Source organism: Oncorhynchus kisutch, linkage group LG6 (genome assembly GCF_002021735.2).
Source record: "Oncorhynchus kisutch isolate 150728-3 linkage group LG6, Okis_V2, whole genome shotgun sequence".
Lineage (NCBI taxonomy): Eukaryota > Metazoa > Chordata > Actinopteri > Salmoniformes > Salmonidae > Oncorhynchus > Oncorhynchus kisutch.
The window spans coordinates 75811092-75827090 of NC_034179.2; the positions used below are offsets into that span (position 1 = coordinate 75811092).

At 41.8% G+C, this 15999-nt stretch overlaps 2 protein-coding genes across 3 annotated transcripts; one reads left to right on the top strand and one right to left on the bottom strand.

The window, feature by feature from the left end:
• Positions 1-99: 99 nt before the first annotated feature.
• On the top strand, positions 100-2687 carry LOC109884383 (DNA-directed RNA polymerases I, II, and III subunit RPABC2-like). Of its 2 annotated transcripts, none has more exons than XR_002254351.2 (5): positions 100-247; positions 466-535; positions 821-1560; positions 1712-1783; positions 1903-2687. XR_002254351.2 is itself a non-coding variant. In XM_020476355.2 (5 exons), the coding sequence occupies exons 1-5, from the start codon at positions 228-230 to the stop codon at positions 1991-1993; spliced, it is 384 nt and encodes a 127-aa protein (XP_020331944.1). In that variant the 5' UTR covers positions 102-227; the 3' UTR covers positions 1994-2687. The 2 variants fall into 2 exon arrangements, 1 of the variants encoding a protein (XP_020331944.1); XM_020476355.2 differs by having other exon boundaries at positions 102-247; positions 821-951.
• A 2127-nt stretch (positions 2688-4814) lies between these two features.
• On the bottom strand, positions 4815-15015 carry LOC109898604 (SRY-box transcription factor 10). The gene is made up of 4 exons (XM_020493632.2): positions 14898-15015; positions 9865-10721; positions 8093-8358; positions 4815-7980 (listed from the first exon to the last, which is right to left on the bottom strand). The coding sequence occupies exons 2-4, from the start codon at positions 10305-10307 to the stop codon at positions 7199-7201; spliced, it is 1491 nt and encodes a 496-aa protein (XP_020349221.2). The 5' UTR covers positions 10308-10721; positions 14898-15015; the 3' UTR covers positions 4815-7198.
• Positions 15016-15999: the final 984 nt, after the last annotated feature.

The window sequence follows — 15999 nt, forward strand, 5'->3', positions numbered from 1 at the left end:
GAGGCTTCTCTTAATATATATATATATTATTATTTTTTACATATTTCGTTCATGCGTTAAGTCGCTCTGCGGAACTATATAATATGGTGCAGTTGATAGTCTACCAATTAAGTCGACGCACTACGCGACCGGAAGTTGGTTAAACGGTTTATGTCTAGATGTTAACAACAGCGTCTTGAAATTCCATATAAAAAAACACTCGTTTAAAAAAAATAAAGTAAGGGAACATGTCCGACAACGAAGGAGAGTAAGTATATAGAATATTGTTATCTACATTTATTTTTACGTACAACGATGTATGTCCATGTCTTTTTAGACTCAACGTAGGGACCTTTTCATTTTTCTCCTAGTGAGAACATGAATCATGTTAACCAATCTATCTGGTTAAATTCGCTCACGTTGCCTCAACTCTCCACTGTTCACGTTTTCGTGTATTATTCTTTACTCCTCTTATTACCTCTGCAGTTTTGATGATGGAGACTTTGATGACGCTGAAGAGGATGAGGGATTGGATGACCTGGAAAACGTTGAAGATGTGAGTTTGCTACCTATTTGTTCTTCCTAGTTAGCAAGGTATTCACTCTTAAAGTTAATAGTAAGTGTCATTGTATCTGGACAGATTTTAAAGTGTTTTAGTAATCTCTTGTGATCTGTCATATTCCTCTGATGCTTTTTATTTCACTACAATCAATCCATTACTGTCTGTCACCTATTCAATGTTCAACAATTTCATAAATTCAAACTCAATTTATAAAAATTCTCCCAACCTCTTCCTCTTTGCGCTCTCTGTCTGTTTCTTGTTGTCCTGACCTGTTACGAGGAGGACCAAGAGAATGTGAAGATCCTGCCTGCAGGGGAGGGGTCGCAGGCTAACCAGAAGATGATCACAACCCAATACATGACCAAATATGAAAGGGCCAGGGTGCTGGGGACACGCGCCCTCCAGATAGCGTGAATACACCTCAGCAGTGTTGCAATACGCTAGGAAAGTGAAACCTCCGCTTCTTTCTAGAAATGTCTTTATGCCCTTGACTCCCTGTGAATACGGTCTATTAAAAAGAGCCTGTGTCAAGCCTCTTAGCTGAGAGCTAGTAACCATCTATGGGTTTCTCAAATGAACATTTTGGAAGTTAATTAAAATACGATATGGAGATGACCTTTATCTCTTGCATGGCTGTAATGCATATGTATGATTCCACCCATGTCTTGCCTTTACTCAAGACAGTCATTTGTCTAAAGGTGAATATCAATATTGAAACAGAGAAACTAGGACTCAAATATCTAAAACAAACTACCATAATACACATGACAACTGACTGCGTTCTAAATGATAAAGCTAGCTGTTTTGGTACAGAATTACAACAAAACTTTCCAAAACCAACGTGAATCACAACCTTACACCGTAATGTTTGAAGGAGCTTGGTGCCTACAGCATGGCTGACAAGATGTACAACAAAGGGAAAAAATGACAGCAGTGGACACGGAAGATAAATCTTCTCCCACGTGGATGCCATGTTCCCAGCATATTACAACAGATGTTTATTTTTGCCACTACTACAGGTACCACTCACCTTGTGCCCTTTACCATATTCTCTACCTCGGGTGTAAACTGCAGGTTTAGTTGGTGAACGGTAATCTGCTGATTATGTGGAGGAATGTATAGTCTATCTCTGTCATGTTGTCACTATTCATAACTGTCTCTGTGATATAGGATGTGTGCCCCAGTCATGGTGGAGCTGGAGGGAGAGACAGACCCTCTGCAAATTGCCATGAAAGAGCTAAAGTAAGCTATGCTTAATCTCGTTTTTTTTTCTAGTTCATGATGGAAGGAGTCTATACGGTTTGATACTTGGAGAGTGCCTGTTACTCTTCAGTATATGATTGAGTGTGTGACCGTTACAGGTGCAGGAAGATCCCCATCATCATCCGGCGGTACCTTCCTGATGGCAGTTATGAGGATTGGGGCTGTGACGAGCTCATCATCACAGACTGAGCCAGACCAAACAGGACTGGCAGGGCCAAACCACCTCGCAACCCACTAGGCTGGTGTGAGTGCAAACTTTTGTTCCAGAAAGCATTAACACACCTTATTTAACTAGTCCGGGTCTATTTAAGACTATGATTCATTGATTAGTCAAATCCTGTGTGTTACTGCTTGGCTGGAACAAATGCCTACATACATACTGGTCCTTTGCTATAACCTCACCTGCACTGGGCCAACCAGCTCTACAGGCAACCTGCAAAGTGAAGTCTTCAATTAATAAGACTTTTTACATTTTAGGCCTGTGACCCCTCCCACTGTATCTCCATTGATTTTGAAAACATTGAAGCATGTACACTCTATGAAGTGAAAGTAGGGCTTCTAAAAGCTATGTGCTGTTATTACAGCTGTTATTCACAAGGGAGAACTGTAATTCATGTCTACATTTACATTGTGTTAGGTAAAAATGTAATTGTGTTTATGAATAGTTTTATGACGGGGAAGAGCAGTTGCTGTGGAAGAGCTCTTTGTTTTATTGTTGTGATTAAATTGTTTTGTAACAAAGTACTTTTTGTATTTTTCTTACCAACACAATTGACTTATTGCAGGTCTCTGACTTTTTATAAAGTTTAAAGCAAAAAAAAGTATTTGGATTTTTTTCATGCAGTGTTAATTGCAAAACATCTAATTAAATATCTGCTACAGATGGTGCAACTCATAAATTAATTTGAGTGAATAACTTGCTGAAACAATTTCAACTATGCTCTGAGCAAAATGTCTTTTAAATAATCCTCCCAAGAACTGAGATTTCTAAGAGCTCTGTGTCATATTTCTGCGATATCAACATCATATGTTTTTCTTGGAGGCTGGCTGAAGTACTGAGTCACACTGACATGACCCAAACACAATTATAGACTGAAGGATTGTGTGTTGCTGGGTTTTACTGTATCAGTTGTCTTACTCTGTACTGTACAAAGCTCTTGCACCTAGATCTTCTGAATTGTACAGATAAAGCACCTATCCAACCCAACACCCCAAATCGCATGGATATGTTTTCACAAATCAAATCAAATTTATTTATATAGCCCTTCGTACATCAGCTGATATCTCAAAGTGCTGTACAGAAACCCAGCCTAAAACCCCAAACAGCAAGCAATGCAGGTGTAGAAGCACAACAGTCAGTGTTCTTTCTCCAGTTTGAGTTCCACAGTCAAACAACTCTTTTATATTATTGTGAAAGTTGTACCCATACCTCCCAATGATGGACAGATACTGAAACTGACATAGCTCTCACCCTCTTACTTGTTCTATCTGCACACACTCAAACACACAAGCACAGTCAGTTCATTGTTTTAGTGGAAATGGGTTGTTACTGAGGTAACGAGCCCTACCCAAGTTTGGGAGAGGGACTCTTGCCCAATTAGCAGATTTGTGTGTAAGGGGCCATGACACCCCAGTCTAGTTTTACTCTAGTCCTTACAGTGGGCCGACATTCTCCTACGGCCTGTAGGAGTAGAAAGAAAGGTGTTGGAAAGAAAAGGAGGGATATTCCCAGGTCAAGCAGGAAGAAAATAGATCTTTGCCTTGGTCAACCAGGGCCGTGCAGTTTCTGGCCTGTCACGCTTTTGATAGGAAACCATTTCATTTTAGCCTTGTTCAACCATCCACATTTAATTTCTTAACTATATTCAGCGTGATTTAAGAGGTCCACAATGGGGAATTGCATTGGCGGTATCTTTTTTTTGCTTGTCTTTTTGGGTCGCAATGAATTTGGAAGACTCCCTGCCTGAGGATGGCACAGCATACCCAAGATCTTCACATGACCATTTTCTCAACCACAGAAAAGGGGGCATCGCTAGGGTAGATCCACTCTGATGATGGCGTACGTGCATAATGTCTGGCCTGGGCCTACACTTACCTAACACCCTCCTGTGTTCTCTTGTCCCCCCCCCATTCACCTCTGCTTGGAAACTTCTGTCCATTTTTATACCCATTCCATGAAACGACAACATTTGAATATCCTGCAGCCTCCCTCTTTTCCTCCATCATACAAGCATTTTGCCCACATCTCTATCTCTCTCTCTCCAGTTTTGGAATGTTTTAATCCCATTACAGTCCCAACCTGAGCAGGGAGGGGAGTGTGGGGGTGCAGAGACTGTGCAGCCAGTATGAGAGTCTCTTTGTATCCTAGCGAGCTACAGGCCAGGCAGTTATGGGTATGGCTCCCTCATTGCCCCGTTTCCCTCCACTCACTGCTTCCTCTCAATGGCTCTCTTTGTCTTACCAAAGTATCACACAGCCCATTAAATAGAGGGAATTAGAGTCAGGCTTAACCCACAACACACAATCACACACAAGCATGGACATAGGCATACACACACATGATTTAAACTGCTGAAGTGCGTGTAGTGGGACCGGTCAGAGCAGTGGACCATAGTGGGGTTCAGTGTTGTCTGTATGGTGCTGTGTAGCCTGTGCAAAGAACAGCAATATCCAGCAAAAGTGTTCTGTGCCTAGAGCTCATGGATGAGGGCTACCATGGTTTTCAATATTCTGTAATCATACTCAGCCTAACTGAATTAGCCATGATCCAGTCGCTGAAATTGCTTTTGTTAAGTGTATGAAACAATGATTGAGTTACTCCAAGCTGTGCATAACTGCTGTTGTTGCATCGCCTAGCCCAAGCCCTAACCCTAGCCTAAATCTGCAATGTGAGGAAAATAATTCACTTTGGCAAGTAGCATGTATGGTATATTGGAATTCACTGTTTGTTGTCCAGTGTCATCTTACCTTTCTTAAGGCAGCCGGTATAAAAACATTAGTGGAAACAGACTTTTACAAAAGCAGAAAGAATACAGTTTTATTTAGTGTGAGAGGAATTCATTAGTCATCATGTCGCTAAGGTCTTGTTTCCGCTAGTATTTACAGGTTGTTTTGTTCTGCTGGCAACACTTACTGAGAAAACACCAAAACAACAATAACAGTCAAAAGTTTTCAACACGGTGAAGAAAACCAGCGCATAAAAACATAATACCAGCAAATATAAATAATAATTGTTATATTCATAAGAACAAGCAATTCCTAAAGCAAGATGTAGGATTTAAAATGAAATGTCATGTGCTTCTTACACTCAAGACATAATGTACAAAAATGGCCCAAAAGTAGTTCTGGGCCAAATGGAAGCACTACCATTATTTAAAATAATATCATTGAAATCACATATATTAGAATAAAATAAACATACAAGGTATTATTTCACATTACAACATGAAGGGGCATCCAACTTTAACTACAGGTACTGTTATTTTGGGGTTGTCTCTTGGTACCTCTCTTTAGAAAATAACCCTTTGGATTGTTGCTATTCTGTTGCAAACAAGGGGTTAGTATTTCATGACATAAAGGCCAGTTTGCGATCTTACCCTCTGTAGACTCGAGAACTCATTCGTACATGCTGTTAATCACTCAATCTCAGGCAACTGTTTCTATGATGGCATTTCAGAAAAGCCATAAACAGGTAGCAAAAATGTTACAACAACTATCTACAAATCTAACATTTTACACTGAATACGGTACACTGAGTGTACAAAACATTAGGAACACCTTCCTAATATTAAGTTGCAGCCCCTTTTGCCCTCAGAACAGCCTCAATTCGCTGGGGCGTGGACTACAAGGTGTCGAAGGCATTCCAAAGGGATGCTGGCCCATGATGACTCCAATGATTCCCGCAGTTGTGTCAAGTTGGCTGGATGTCCTTTGGATGGTGGACCATTCATGATACACATGGGAAACTGAAACTGTTGAGCATGAAAAACCCAGCAGCATTGCAGTTCTTCACACATTCAAACCAGGACGCCTGACACCTAATACCATACCCCGTTCAAAGGCACTTTAATAATTTGTCTTGTCCATTCACCCTCTGAATGGTACACAGCCCATGTCTCAAGGCTTAAAAATCCTTCTTACCTGTCTCCTTCCCTTCATCTACACTGATTGAAGTGTATTTAACAGGTGACATCAATAAGGGATCATCGCTTTCACCTGATCAGTCTATGTCATGGAAAGAGCAGGTGTTCCTAATGTTTTGTACACTCAGTGTATAGACACATTTTGAATGTCAAACCATTCATTAAAATGTGGGGGCAGTGATGCAGACTTTCAGTGTAGTGATGACAAAACATTGGCAATATAATGACATTAATAGTAACGATTATAACAATGAAAATAATGTATTATGTCTACTGAAGATACATACTTAATGACCTCAATTTTGGTTAATAGAAGATGATTATATCAAATCATTATGTAGTATTGTCTTCTTATTCGCTACTCAGTTTTGAAATGTTCTGTGTTAAAGAGACAATGCTGAATCAACATAATAGTCAGTGCCATGGAAAAAAAATATTGAGGTTGATAAATCAATATAGTGTTGAGGGTATGTCACCAAAGAGCTGTAATCAGGTCAGAAAAAATGTGTTGTACTTAATTCAACATCAATGTAGTACTGTAATACAGTGTCATACAGAGAGAAACAACTTAAATAATATTTTTCTCTTTCATTAAAGTTTTGGTTTCAAAACTTTGGTCATTTTAATTTATAAAACATTTGTAGAAACAGATTTTCTGGACTGTATGCCCTTTGTTATAGTTTTACAGTATATTCCAATTACAACATAGGCAACTTATACGCGCATTCTGTATGTCATTTAGCAGACAAATGTATCCAAAGAGACTTACAGTCATGTGAGCATACATTTTACGTATGCGGTTCAGTCGATACAAGACATTTTTGGAAATATGCCTCTAGGCCAATCACAGAATATGTCATTGATTATATATTGGATATTGTGTTACATCATGTAATTCATCTGTTTTAAACATGCCTGAGATGTAGATGGATGGGCTAGCACTGGCACTCTGTACTGTTGACATCTTTACATCATAAAACCATTTCAACGATAAGCCTCTAGATTTGAATACGGATTTGATTTATTCTCTTATCCAACCCTCCGAGTACTCAACATTGAAGTTATACACCACACGTTACCCCATAAAATCATCTGATTTCCATTCCTCCTTGGACCCTACAGGCCTTCCTGCATCTGGGCCAGACCAGAAGGGGATTCCATCTCCCCACTGCCTCCAACCCAGGTCTCCTCCGCTCTGTGGGTCTGCCGTTGGGGCCAAATCTGCACCAGAGCCCTCTGCTCCCGGTCTTTGTCAGGGCCGCGACAGGGTGGTGTAGACCGGCTGCTCCCAGTGCGTGGGGCTGTGTGACTGTGGCATGCTGGACGGGTCAGTGATGGCTGTGTACAGGGGCCTCTGCGTGGGCCCCATGTAGGAGAAGGCAGAGTACAGCCCTGAGGCCTGGCTGGAGTGGGCGTAGTAGGATCCCGAGGCCTGGTGGTCAGCATACTCTGCAAACTGGGCCCTGGAGGCCAGTGAGGGGAAAGCAGAGCTGTAGTGGGGCAGGCTGAGGGGAGTGTAGGTGACATGGGAACCCCCTGAGGATGCTTCAGCAAAGTGTCCCCCCGAGCCAGCCTCACTCTTAATCTGGGCCTTGGAGGGGTCGGAGCCCAGAGGTGAGGCATGATGCTGCTGGTGCTGCTTGGATAGCCACGCTGCAGAGTGTCCACTGGCCACGGCCAGGGCAGAGGAGATACCGTAGGCATAGGGAGATGCAGAGGACCCTGCTGCTGCCGCAGACCCAGCACTCTGTCCAATCCCCGGGTGCCCATTGGGTGGCAGGTACTGGTCAAACTCGTTCACATCAAAGGGCTCCATGTTGGCCATCACCTCGTGGCTGATCTCACCGATGTCCACGTTTCCGAAATCAATGTGTGGTTTGCCTGACCCTGATCCAGAGCCACCCTCCACTCCTACCCCCATTCCCCCACGGGAGCTCCCTGCTCCACTTCCCTCCCGCTTCCCATCGCCCGACTTCCCAGACTGGAGCTCTGTCTTGGGGGTGGTGGGTGGTGTAGGAGGGCTGTGGCTCTGGCCTGTGGGGAGACACAAAGCAGAGTTATTGTCAGCCTGGCTTGTGGTATATTAATTAGAATGGGGATGTGTGACAAACTGCATCGATAGGGCTGGTCAGACTCTGTGGCATACCTGCAGTATGTGGGTGGTGTCCATCAGCCAGAGGAGACCCCGCCCCCCCGATGTGGGCAGCCACGTCCAGGTGGAGGCTCTTGTAGTGCGATTGACTGTGGCTGACCTCACCCTCAGAGTGGCCGTCAGCTTCAGAGCCGGAGCCGGGTTTGCCATTCTTTCGGCGGCGTGGCTGGTACTTGTACTCCGGGTAGTCCTTCTTGTGCTGCTTCCTCAGCCTCTCGGCCTCCTCGATGAAAGGCTTCTTATCACTCTCATTCAAGAGCCTATGAGGGAGAAAATCATTTTTGAAATAACAATGATAGAACATTTTAATTTCAGTCAGGAGGAACTTAAAGTAGAGGTGTTGTCGTGCTGCTGATTTGATGCATGTGTCAAACTCTAATGCAGTCAGCCATTCTGTTTGAATGAGGAAATGACAGTAGTCTGAGAACATTTAACAGCATGTATTTTGATAACATGACGACCGTTATGTGTGTGTTAAGATAACAGTGACACAGTGCTGGTTCCTTTGACACCTCCACATCCCAGAGGTCAATAACCCTGGCCAAGTCCAATAGAAGAAGAATGACATTTTATTTACTAAGTATTCATTTTATAATACTAAGTATTCTAGTATTTTACTTTTTTTTTTTACGTCTAACTGGTGTAATGGCAACACACTCATACGAAATGATGCTATTCTCCTTGATTAGCATTAAAACATTTTTAGAAAACAACAATTGACAATATTTCTACTGTGGAGATTATTTATAGCGTCAGTTTTGCCTCTGAAACATTCGTTCTAAATCGGATCCGCCATCTGCACAGCTGCATCAGAAAACCTGCCCACACCAGGGGATTTTCGCTGGACTGTAATGAAATTAAGACACAGGCTAAAGATGCATCCTGTGCACGTAACATAAATCCATATTACTGATGGTGGAGTCAGGGGGACTGGCATGAGAAAACACTGACCTTTGAGACTCCCAGTTCAGCATGTTTCTTGGCCAATTATACAATCAAGCGCAGGCTCAAGGTCAAGTCTTTATCTAATTAATGTTGCCTCCTTATAAGGTTAATGAATTAGCCTCTCTGGGCCTTCCAATCAGCACGCACTTGTCTGACCTAGCAGCAGTCCTCCATATCTGTGTTTTACAGGCTGACTGAACTAACCATTCAACCCGTTGACCAGTAAAATCTTGGATATCTTTTTACATAGTAGGTTCTTTAATATGGCACTCTCAATTACAAATGAGAGGGCTGTAAAAGTGTATATCTGACATAATGGTCTATGCTTTAAAATATATAGATGAGGGGATTCCCACTGCAGCCATCTCCCTCCTAAACCACCATGAATTAAGTGGGTTATGAAATTGGGCATATCCAGTCACTATAATGTGAATACTAAAAAACATAAAACTACATGTTTTTTGTTTTCTGTAGGCTACATAATCAACATAATTATTATTATTTTTAAATTAGGTTGTAGGGCTTTTACAAGCTTTATTCTGAGCTGGTAGAATATTATTTTAACATATCTCAGCTAATTTGATTGAGAAACTCATTGCTGTAAAGAAGGGAACCTGCCTTGAAAAATCTAAAATCTATGACTTTTTAAGTTGTTTTTATGTTTTATGGGTCCATAATTCAAGTCTACTGTAGCATGAGGTGTCCTTTTAACTTTTGACCCAGAATGTTGTGACTAAGAACGCATTTGAACTTGTGTAACCCTGGATGTTTATTGTTGTTTACCAAAGCGGACCGACGCTGTAATAAACGCTTTCCCTTACCTCCATAGTTTCCCGAGGGTTTTGCTGAGCTCCGCGTTGTGGAGGTGGGGATACTGGTCTGCCAGTTTTCTCCGTGCGGCCTGTGCCCACACCATGAAGGCGTTCATAGGCCTTTTCACGTGCGGCTTGCTTTTGCTGCTGGAGTTTACGCGCACAGGCATTGGCACGAGAGTCCAGTCGTAGCCGTTCAGCACCTGGCTCACTGCCTCGCGGATACCAATGGGAAAGCGATCATCGTCTTCATCGGACTTGATGGAAATCCCGCCAGCTACATCGGATAGGGCGTCGTCGCCGACCCCTGTCAGCTGGGGCTGCGGACCGGACAGGGGGGAGTCTCCTCCGCCTGCTGCACTGGAGGAGTGACCCGGTGACAAGGAATGACCGTCGTCCGAGACCCCCGGACTCATTTCTAACTCAGATAAACTCTGCTCCTCTCCCGACATCTTCCCCTCTTCCAAGAAAGCTTCCTCCCTCAGGTGAGTAACAGAACGTGCACAGGGTGTAGTTTCTTGGCCTATGGGTGTTCAACTACTAATCCTAGGCCTATCCCTATGTCTGACCTAATGAAGAAGTTCACCCTTTCTCAGGAATATAAACTATGCCTGTTTAAAACGAAAGGATTGCTTCTGTCACTCGAGGTCTCCTTTATATAAACTCCCAGTCAGTCTCAACTCTCAGTCTACGTTCTAAAATTCTGTTAGGATTCCTCATCAAAGTTCTTTCCATCCGTGTTGCTGGTATCTTACGCTGAGCGCGTATTGTGGATCCCAGTTTACCTGTTGATTCCCACCTCTTGCTCCAGTAGAACAGTGTCCTCTCCCTTGCAGTCTTTGAAATTGTAGTCCTTTATCTAAATACTGCAAAGGACATAAAGTAGAGTGTGTATTAGAAAACAATACCCTAGTGAGTGAAATATAGAACATATTATTAAACTGGGTGGTTCGAGCCCTGAATGCTGATTGGCTGACAGCCTTGATATATCAGACCATATACCACCACAGGTATGACAAAACATGTATTTGTACTTCTCTAATTACATTGTAACCAGTTTATAATAGCAATAAGGCACCTCTGGGTTTGTGGTACATTGTCTGCTCAGAATACTTTAATTTAATTAGCATATAAAGGATGTAATAAAAATGATTCGGAATTAGGATATAGAAGTGAATCTGAAGCCCATACAGTTACTGCAGACGGTCTGTTATTCTAGCCCAGGCCTCGACTCCTGCTAACAAGCTACTGTTTAAGGTTTGGCACTTATTGCAAGCTCCCCAGAGAGAAAGTGTTGGAATAATATGAGCCCGCACCAGCACAGGGCTTCGATTTATACCTCGGAGCTCTTAGATAAACACGGGCTGGCGCTGGAAATATAAATCGCGTGGGTACGTGTGTATGCGCGTGTGTGAATTGGACACTGTCTGTTTGAAAAAAGTATAGGCTATGTGTCTGTATGCGACCTATTGGGGTCAAATGTGTAGTTTTGTCCATAGAATCAACGCCTGCCTGTGTAGGCCAACACGACAATAACGTTTTGATTAAGCGAACTTGTGAACTGTAATAACAAACTATAGGCTGTTTGTTTTGGAATTGATTTAATCGTTGAATCAGTCATATTGTAGAAGTTAAATTCATAATGCTTGTCTCTCTAGTGCCCAATTGATCCTTTGTAACATTTGGATGCCCCTTACATACTGGTGGTGAATTATCAGAGCATTGGCGGGACTGTGCCATCTCATCTTGTACCTCAACCACGTCCTGTTGTGCACCTGGTGGTCACAATTACCCCACCCCCCCCCCCCCCAATCCTTTCTGTACGCCGATTTGCTATCCTGTCCACGCACATAACTGTTGCCCCCATGATAGTGTTACATTGGTCAGTAGGGAGAAGAGCATGGGGTGTGGTGATGATGCTTCCTTTGCCACGGCCCAAATGTGTTTAATTACAGCCCTATTAGGCCTAATGGATCGCATTGCAACGCTGTGATCTTGCAAAGAGATTTGACCGGTGCGTTTTAGTCAATAAGGTTTTGACTAATACCAAAATGCAGGTTAGACGTTGCCTTTCGTGGCTCTCATCCAGCAATAGCGCGCCTCCTAGTATTTTCTCGAATATATGTCTGTTACGTTGAAGCTTATTAACAAGTCTCTGGCACGGATGTTAATCTGAATAGGCCTATGTCCGTATGGGTAACTGCGCTCGCAACAAACGATCTCCAATTGCGCGTCCGCATAAGAGACTATGGGCCTACTTTTCATATGACAGGAAGACACTCACACAGGCTACTTAGAATAAAATATTGGAGCTTTATACACTATTTATACAAACGTATGAGGACACCCCATCAATTTAGTGGATTCGCTATTTTAGCCACACCTGTTGCTGACAGGTGTATACAATCGAGCACAACAGCCATGCAATCTCCATAGACAAACACTGGCAGTAGAATGGCCTTACTGAAGATCTCAGTGACTTTCAACGTGGCACCGTCGTCGGATGCCACCTTTCCAACAAGTCAGTTCCTCAAATGTCTGCTCTGCCAGCTCGATCAACTGTAAGTGCTGTTATTGTAAAATTGAATCATATAGGAGCAACAACGGCTCATTCGTGAAGTAGTAGTAGGCCACACAAGCTCTCAGAACGGGTAAAAATTGTTTGTCCTTAGTTGCAACACTCACTACAGGGTTCTAAACTGCTTCATGAAGCAATGTCAGCACAAGGACTGTTTGTTGGGAGCTTCATGAAATGGGTTTCCATGTCCGAGCAGCCACACACAAGCCTAAGATCACCATGCACAATGCCAAGCATAGACTGGAGTGGTGTAAAGATCGCCGCCATTGGACTCTGGAGCAGTGGAAAGGTGTTCTCTGGAGTGATGAATCACGCTTCACCATTTGGCAGCCCAATGGACTGGGTTTGGAAGATGCCCGAATGCATAGTGACAACTGTAAAGTTTGGTGGAGGAGGAATAATGGTCTGGGGCTGTTTTTCATGATTTGGGCTCCTTAATTACAGTGAAGGGACATCTTAACGCTACAGCATACAATGACATTCTAGACGATTCTATGCTTCCAACTTTGTGGCAACAGTTTGGGGAAGTCCCTTTCCGGTTTCAGCATGACAATGCCCCTGTGCACAAAGCGAGGTCCATACAGAAATGGTTTGTCGAGATCAGTGTGGAAGAACTTGATTGACCTGCACAGAGCCCTGACCTCAACCCCATCGAACACCTTTGGGATGAATTGGAACTACGACTGCGAGCCAGGCTGAATGGAAGCAAGTCCCCGCAGCAATGTTCACCATCTAGTGGAAAGCCTTCCCAGAAGAATGGAGGCTGTTATTGCAGCAAAAGGGGGACCAACTCCATATTAATGCCCATGGTTTTGAAATTAGATGTTCGAAGAGCGGGTGTCCACATACTTTTGGTCATGTAGTGTATGTATAGGATAATAACGGGTTTGTAATGGACATATAAGGCGACAATAATTGATGACAACTCCGTTCTTGGTGCGCTCGCCCATTCGAGTTGGTTGCAGCCAGAACAGAGTTCCTATGTGATTCAATATTGACCATTTCTTTCAATTAGCAATTTTTTTTACAAAGAAAGTATTTTCACCAGGTTGTCCTTCAGATTAGTTCAGAACTATGAAAGACACACGGTTTGTCTGTCCTGTGATTATTAAAGCAGGAGTTAAATGCCCATTTTTGCTCGTCCACATTGAAAACTCGTATCTAATTTATTGTCAATATAGGCTCTACTGTATATATATATTATGTAGCCTACAGTATATTGATTGTTCTCAACATTCCTCTTAAATTGGTGTTTATGATGTCTAACTTTCCATCAGTTAGACATTTTCTATAGCAACCGTCATTAATTTACATGAAAGAAGTGGACTCCAAAGCCCTTCTTATCGGTTGACCTAACAATACATTTCCCTTGATTTACGAAAATATTTTCCCATGATTGATGCTGTAGTCTCTTTCCCTTAGTTAGTTGTAACGTGTTCATTTATTATAATAAAATAAAAACGTTAACATGTCCAGAAATGTGGCATAGCCTATCTGAATCTGCGATTTTTTAAAATTCCAAAACAATTGTCCCTAAACAATTGAATAAAACGTGACAATTCTATGACCTATTTGAGTTTTATCGTGAATTTGGCCTTCGAGATTGTGTTCTGATGCAGGTCTGGAATATTGTATGCATTGAACAGGTTGTTGGCACGAACCACTGATCAGAGATGACGAGAATACGTCCAGCTTTTAACGCATTATGAAATTGATGATCCTGTTGACTAACTTTCTCTCAATGAATGAGTATATTAGTCAACCTGTAAATACTCACCAATAAATAGGCATAATATTTGTCAAATGCCTCATATCGTTGAAAATAGTCCCATGCGTCATGAATTTTTGGATAGTCAGTAGATGTAATTAAGGAGTCAAATGTTGCTGTTAATGGGAAAAGTTTCGTTGATTTCAACTTGAACTCGATCGTTATATCTAAAACTATATTTTTCACTGGTCTATAAATAATTGTATCTTCGAAAGGACCGTTTACGACAAGGCACACTTAAACGGAATACATAACTTTGAAGCTGGTTCATAATTGAAATTGTATGTCAGTAGGCCTATTTGTATTAACCTATATAGTCTGTAACATACACTTGCAAAAAATATATATAATATATTGCTGGGATGCGTATTAAACATGTATTTCTCCTGCCAGTCACGATAATCATATCCTGCTATAACAGGGTAGGTGATGCCCACTTTACACAGCAGGATTATCCTAAGATACATTTTAAATGTAACAATAATAATATGGTAATAGTTATAATGATAATAGCCTAATAATAATAGTCTAATAATTTAAATAAAACAATGATTTAGAAAAGATGCAGGTGTAATACATAATTTCTAACTGCACAATTTAGATGAACTTTATGGCTTGATTATTTGACAAATGAAAGAAAGATAGAGAGAGAGAACAGCAGAGACAGGAAAGTATTTCAAAAGCTAAGCGCCTTACTTCAGTAATGAAAAATGAGGTCGCCCGCTTAGCACGAGAGTCCGTGTGTTCCCGAGTTTCCAAAGTGACGCTCGCGCTCACTCCCTAGCCCCCTCGCTCGCACTGCCCTTCTATGAATGCCTGCTCTGTGTGGCGCCGGAGCTTAAAGAGCTCCGTTGTGTGAGGAAAAATAAAAAAGTGGGGGAAAAAGTCTTAAAGGAGCAGCAAACTTACACGCATGCAACACCGGCAATCAATGTGATTGGTCGATTATTCTTTTTGATCAGTTTCCTGCAGTGTAGGATCTCACTGTCAAAATTAGTATCAATATTATGCCAATTTTACGCCTACCTGAATAATGTGGAGACGCCTCGATTGTTTTGGTTAGGTAGGCTACTTATCTATTTCTAGGCTGCAGTGCCATCCGATTCTGTGGAATGAGATGCTGCATTTGGGTTTGGGTATTTCAGACTTCTGAAAAGCAATATCTAGCCTATGGAAAATCCTTTCTGTTGGGAAAATGTATGTGATATCATCCATATTTGGGGTGTGCTACTTTTTGATCCTCTTGTGGTGATCAGAGTAGGGCAATTCCAATGTGGAACACAAAAATATCCGTTTTCTATGAACATTTGTTAAGATTAAAAACTGTAATTCAGTAAGAAATATATGTTTTTCTACGTTGTGATTTTTGAGATCCATGTTATTCTCATACGTCATTATAGCCATTACAGGGTAGCAGATTCTGATTGAATGATTTCATGTGCTTGATGTTTTATATTATTGATTTGGAATGAGGTATTCCATCTCTAAATGTAGGCATAGCCTAAATATCTATATAATACTCAAATCATAAAAGAGCAATGTTGACTATGATATTTGTCGTGTTAAATGTATTGGAGAGGGATATTAGCGGCATGCGCAATCCTTTACTGAGAAATTTTCATTCGCAAAAGCTTATAGGGCCACACCAAAAAGAGACCTTAAAAACATAAGTCATCACTCAATTTCAAATAAAAAATGATTTGGGTTTCTGAATAATTCATAAGGCCTGTATTATAAATAGGACTACCGGCTAGCCTTATGTGCATTTACGCATGAGGTACATTGATATTTACCAAAC

Bases quoted from the DNA above. Each gene is read 5' to 3' on its own strand.
- LOC109884383 (XM_020476355.2), top strand. From the start codon at position 228: ATGTCCGACAACGAAGGAGA. The intron at 952-1,711 runs GTGAATACACCT...TCTGTGATATAG, and splicing joins ACACGCGCCCTCCAGATAGC to GATGTGTGCCCCAGTCATGG. The intron at 1,784-1,902 runs GTAAGCTATGCT...TGACCGTTACAG, and splicing joins ATTGCCATGAAAGAGCTAAA to GTGCAGGAAGATCCCCATCA.
- LOC109898604 (XM_020493632.2), bottom strand. From the start codon at position 10,307: ATGTCGGGAGAGGAGCAGAGTTTATCTGAGTTAGAAATGAGTCCGGGG. The intron at 8,359-9,864 runs GTAAGGGAAAGC...TCTCCCTCATAG, and splicing joins ACCCTCGGGAAACTATGGAG to GCTCTTGAATGAGAGTGATA. The intron at 7,981-8,092 runs GTATGCCACAGA...GTCTCCCCACAG, and splicing joins ACACCACCCACATACTGCAG to GCCAGAGCCACAGCCCTCCT.